This window comes from Sinocyclocheilus rhinocerous, unplaced genomic scaffold, assembly GCF_001515625.1.
Source record: "Sinocyclocheilus rhinocerous isolate Xijiao unplaced genomic scaffold, SAMN03320098_v1.1 scaffold411, whole genome shotgun sequence".
NCBI classification, from domain to species: domain Eukaryota; kingdom Metazoa; phylum Chordata; class Actinopteri; order Cypriniformes; family Cyprinidae; genus Sinocyclocheilus; species Sinocyclocheilus rhinocerous.
In genome coordinates this window covers 649,630-655,325 of record NW_015640493.1, presented here as the reverse complement: position 1 = coordinate 655,325, position 5,696 = coordinate 649,630, and the positions used below count along the sequence as shown (strand labels likewise).

General features: G+C 38.3%; 1 protein-coding gene across 1 annotated transcript in view; it reads right to left on the bottom strand.

The window, feature by feature from the left end:
- Positions 1–3,011: 3,011 nt before the first annotated feature.
- Positions 3,012–5,696, bottom strand: part of hs3st3b1b (heparan sulfate (glucosamine) 3-O-sulfotransferase 3B1b) — a 28,268-nt gene continuing 25,583 nt past the window's right edge. Inside the window, exon 2 of the mRNA XM_016569370.1 lies at positions 3,012–5,099. Coding sequence (XP_016424856.1) covers positions 4,481–5,099 — 619 coding nt within the window. The 3' untranslated portion in view covers positions 3,012–4,480. The remainder of the gene's footprint in view (positions 5,100–5,696) is intronic.

The following is a 5,696-nucleotide window of genomic DNA, read 5'->3' as shown; positions in this document are numbered from 1 at the left end:
TGGTGGGATTTGGCTTGGGGGGGGGGGGGGGGAAATGGGAATGGAATGGAATCATCAAGACACTAATAAGATTTCCAGAATGCATATGAAATAAATATATGCTTACATGAGGTGGATATTGTATTCAGTACAAACACAGGAATATGCAGGAAAACAAATTTACTTAATAAATGCATCAAAGAAGTCATGTGATTTTGCTCAAAAGTCATGTGACTGAATAATTTGCTAAAAATTATTGGTTACTATGAGCTCCCAAAACTGTCTGAACATGATAGCTTTGTTTTGTTCTTGAACAAATAAATGCTGATTAACTCAAAGTACATTTTCAACTTGGGTGGAAACAACTATTGATCCCAAGAGCTGGCCAGTAATATTAATACAACAAGGTTTCCTATTTTTGAACTTTTCAATCTGCCTGTATGGCACACACATTTCCAGGTCAAACTTTTTTTTTGGAAATAAAGTATCTGTGGCAACTAGTGCAACCAGCAGAACACAAAATATCCCTCATACATCCTCAGGTGACCCATATAGGGCTTTGTAAGGTTTTAGTGTCCATGACAGATGCTGCTCCACCACACGTTTTAACCCAGGTGCAAATCACCTGTTCCCAGGGACTGCACTGCCCGAAAAAGAAGAACCACAGTCTTGTTTGATAGCCTGGTGGCCCTGACCAGCAATAAACACAGCAGTGTGCTGGCGGATCTCACCACAGGTACATGGACAGAGATCTCCTTTCATTAGAGGGTCAGTGGGTGGGCTATCCACTGACTGTCTCCTCTATGGAGAAAGAAGCTGTGCTAGGTGCTGATCTAGATGCTGGCCAAAATCTTCTCTGAACCATTTGAAAATAAACTACAAAGACATACAGTGGTCATTTCAAGTGCTACAGCCTGGCAAAAACAACTTCCTGAGCGTCTTGCTCTTATTAAGAGGTGTTTGTATCATGTCAGATCGGTATTTACATAATGTTGTAACAAACTACAGCTACCTTAGAAACACAGAAAACATACTGCAAAGTCTTGACTACAACAAAACTATTATTGCTGAGGAATAAGATACAGCTCACTGAGCATGTAACAACACTATCAATAATCTAAATTTGTCTTTAAATAGACACGTATAATATTTTTGCTGCAACATTTAAGCAATAAAATAAAGTCAAACCTTAAAATTAATCCCAAAGCAAGCCATTAAATAGCAAATATACAAAAGCGTTACAAATGGCATTCCGCCGTTAGTCTTCAGCATCACAGCAAAAGAAATCATGTCTTACCTGAGTTGTGAACGTAAATTACAGTAGTTGTCTGTATTGAATGTGATGCAAAAAAAAAAAAAGAAACTACATGTAAAAGACATACTTGTAGCCTATAGATGTATTATATAATATGAAATGTTTCAGCTACGTTTGGACATAAAACAATTAAATAAAAAATAAAAAAACTGAAAATGCCTGAAAAACACGGTGGCCGAGAGAGCTCAACGCTCTGTAAATAAAGAAAACATCTTCATCAATTTGACAACACTGCTGCAAATTCTCACAACACAAACAAAGAAACGCGCTTCCCTTAAACATTTCCGATGTGGTCTGTGCATATTTGCAGCGTTGTTTCTGTTTTTGTTTGTTTGTTTTGTATTTGCAGCACGTTACTGTATTTGGTTGTGTTGTGAGAATGTGCAGCGTGTGTGTTGTCAAATTGATGACGATGTTTTCTTAATTTGCAGGTGTTTTTATATTTGCATGTTTTTTTTTCAGTTGCAGCGAGTTGAGCTCCCTTGGCCACAGTAGAAAAACCTTTCAACCTTATACCATTTCTATGACATTTAGTTTTTATTATTATTATTATTTTGTTGAGGTTAAGCATTATTAAATTGTCTAACAATTTAGTAAAAAGCTAATCACAGTAATTTGAATGTTTGCCCCTTTGATTCTGTTTTATCAGTGCTATCAATGATTCTCACCAAGGATTTGTCACTGGTCATACAATGTCTTTATTTTATTATGTCAAGGTGTAAATGAAATAACTGAACTGATTAATTTTTCTTTTTCAGAATGACCCAAAATAAAATGTCAGAAGCACATTTGCATATACAATTTAGTCAATATTTTTTCTATCTCTCATGTCTTTTAATGCAAGAAGACATTACTTGTGATCAAGACAAGTAGTTTGGTAAAATATATATTTTATTTTATTCTTCATACAAAGCAAAAGTATGAATGATCAGTATTTAATTATCTAGAAACATCTGTTCCATTTTTCTCTTTCATGTTTTAAAATTAATTTTTGATACCACAAAATACTTGGTTTACATGTCTTCCTCATCATTTGTACATACAGATCATTTCTAGTCTATGCATTTGTGTTATACTCAGAGTAAGACAATCATTTCTAACATCTGGATATCTCTAAGAGGTTGAATAAAACTCAACCATTAAACAGATGCATCAGCACACACTGCCTGACCATGAGCAAAGATATGAAACGTTGCTCATACCAACTTTTGACAGATCAGAATTCATATGCAGCTCACATGTAATCAGTGAGGGACGAACTTTACCCAGAAAATGCCTGAGCAATAAAACTCCTCTTCGACATCCTGGGACAGTTGTTTCTGAACCAAAAAACTCAATTGCACTGGTAAAAATCACAGGAGGCCGCATGGGCGAGCATTTGATGACAATTTACTTGACATTATTTCACTTGATTTGCATTTAAACGTAATGTGAATGCAAGAAACAAGCTTTGATGATTTGATTACTACAGTTCACATTGTTTCTCTTTTGCCTCCTCGGAACATTTGATTACTTGAATTGAATAAAATTTCCCTTAATTCAGACTAGAAGGCCAACAAGAATCGCATGGCTGTCCTCACAGCTGATAAATATTACAGTCTCCTCTCTAAATGAAAGGAAGTTGGCTTAGCATAGCACAGGACTGGTTCGAGGCACAGCATGTTGTAAAGCAAAACAAAAATCAGTGAGCTGATACAGAACACTTTCATTTTGTTTTGTTTTTTTGTTGCTCTTTTCAAATGCATCCATCCAAAAACAAACAATTAGACAAACACTTCCCTCTGCATTTCATTTTCCAGTATATTAAATAGGGGTGAAAAAGGCGAAGTTCCAGTACATTCGTAATGCAATATTCTGCCTTAAAACCTCCCTGTGACCTCACCCGCTGGTCCAGGATCAGCATCTCAGCCTGATGTTGGTGTAAAAAGTGACATGTTGGCTCCATGCACCCTTCAAACCCTACACCTGAACCCAACATTGTGAGCTGATCCTGAATCAGGTGCTCTGAGTGAACAGTAACCGGAGCTGCACAAAGCCCAGTCATTCATCTTGCCTTCGAGACAGCCGCCATCTCAGTGGTCACGGGATGAATTTCACAGATAAAGAGCGACCGACTGTTTCTCTGCGCTTTTAAGTAGAAAGACAAACAAAAGCACATGAAGGCTTGCATGAGAAAAAGATGAACAATGAGGCATCTCAATGCAAGCTTGTTCAAATTTGGCAAGAAGAGGTGAACTGAGATGTGGCGTAAAACGCACTTTGATGGGATGAACGAGAAACGCTACTCTTCACGTTAGGGGTTTTATATTCTAGTATGAGTCACATTTGAGTAAAGCTTCATAAAGATAGGGGCCTGGCATCTAGGAGGCTTATATGTCATCATTTGGCTCTTGCTTTTTAAACAAAACCAGTTCCTTTCAAAGCTATCTTGACCTTTGGACCTTTCAGACAGGACAGCAGGCCGTTTCTGAGGCTGGAGGAAGCCAATCGATCAGTTCAGATATGTTACGCGATTAGCATAATGTCGACATGCTGCTTTGCTGTTGTCTGAGATATGATTTAGCCATCGACGGATTGGTCATTCATTACAGGAACCTGTGAGTGAAAGGCCAGCGGTTGACTTTAAACATGAGTGACACTGTAAGTAGCAATTAGGGGTACTGATCGTCATGTTATCGAGTAAAGGGACAGATCAGATCAGCTCTTGCTTATCAGCCGAACATAGTAGGACTCAGGCCAATATGGAGTGTAATGAAACATGAAATGTGGTCAGAGAGTGAAATATAGTTCATTCACAAAGATACACATCACTGGACATTCAGAACTGAATGAATCACAAATGACGCTGTTGGTTTGTAAATGCACAATACCCGTAACAAACTGTTTTTTTTTGTTTTTGTTTGTCAAACCTTTTTCGAATTCGGAAGCACCATTAAATTCACTGTGAACGGAAATACGCAAAGCAAATCAAAAAGGTGGAATGTCGGTGGTGAGACTAGAGTTGGGCTAGACATTATGTACAATATGGTTAGGCAGCTTAGTGAATTAATTGCTTAGAAATTAAAAATAAATTATTATAAAATAGATTTCTGTACATTTTACATATATATAGCAATCATCTCAATGTCTTTTTGCCATTTCAAATACACAGAAAAAGAAAGAAAACAACAAGTCCTCCATTCACGTTTAATCCCAACCAAAGTTATGCCCAGTCATCTGGTAGAACTTCATGTTGAAAGGTCTGTAGAAGTCTCTAAGTCTCTGCACGACCTGAGGGTCAATGTTTGGATGGGTCCGCCCTTTGGTTTTACCCAGGCAATGGGGCTTGCTGCTGCCCTCTGCCTTTTTGAGACAAGGGAAGCCCTTGGTCTGGTTGAAGTAGAAGTGTTTGTCTGTGATGATCCTCTTGAGCCCCAAAAAGTCCTGCACGCGGCCCAGCTCTCCGGCCGGGTCACTGATCAGCCGCTCTCCGCTCACGAACAGGATCTGGCTCATGGGGAAGAACTGCAGCCAGTTGTCCAGGTGTTTGGCGTAGATGCCGATCTGAATGGCGCTCCACGAGGTGTCGATCAACCCTGTAGTCCTGTTTTTGAACGTCAGGCTCTCAAAAGTAGGAATGTCAGGCTTCTTGGACAGTGTCTGCGTGTAGTCAGAGATGGCTCGTGTGACGGGGTCCCGGACCACCACGATCAGCTTGGTGTTGCGGGACATGGCGTAGATCCGGGCCGGAGCCTCGCGGGTCACAAAGTAGCTTGGTGTTTTTTCCATGGTGATCTGGCCCTCCAGGGTTTTAGGCATCAGGTCCCTATGGAAAGCGGGAGAGAGAAAAGAAAGGAGGATAAGATGGAGGTCTAATGAAAACAAACACAATCAAACAGATGGAGCATGTGGCGCTCAATCAATGAGCTGATTCAAGGCCATGATTCTGGGTCAAATGTGATTAGCAGCGGTTGCTAAATAAAACATGCATTCAAACATCTCAGATGCACAAACCATGTTAAATGGCATGGCTACTTCTTAATAGTAAGGGCTTTCTAATGTAATACAAAATCTTTCAGAAGCTTTGGAGAGGTGTTATTTGTTCCTTTCCTAAAATCATGCTTAGATCAACCAATATTGCATTTTTAAGACAATGTTGATACAGACTACTACATAAAAACATATATGCATTATGAATATTGAGAACTACTACTAATATGCATCGTGAATATTGAGTATTGACTATTGAGTATATTATTATTATAAAAGTATTATAAGTAATATAATTGCTGTTATTTATGTCTATTAATGCAGAGTTTGTTTTAGAAGGCCCAATATTCAAGCATTAATGTTGAAAAATGTGTATATTTATTTATTTTAATATCCATATACTGTATATATATATATATATATATATAAATAT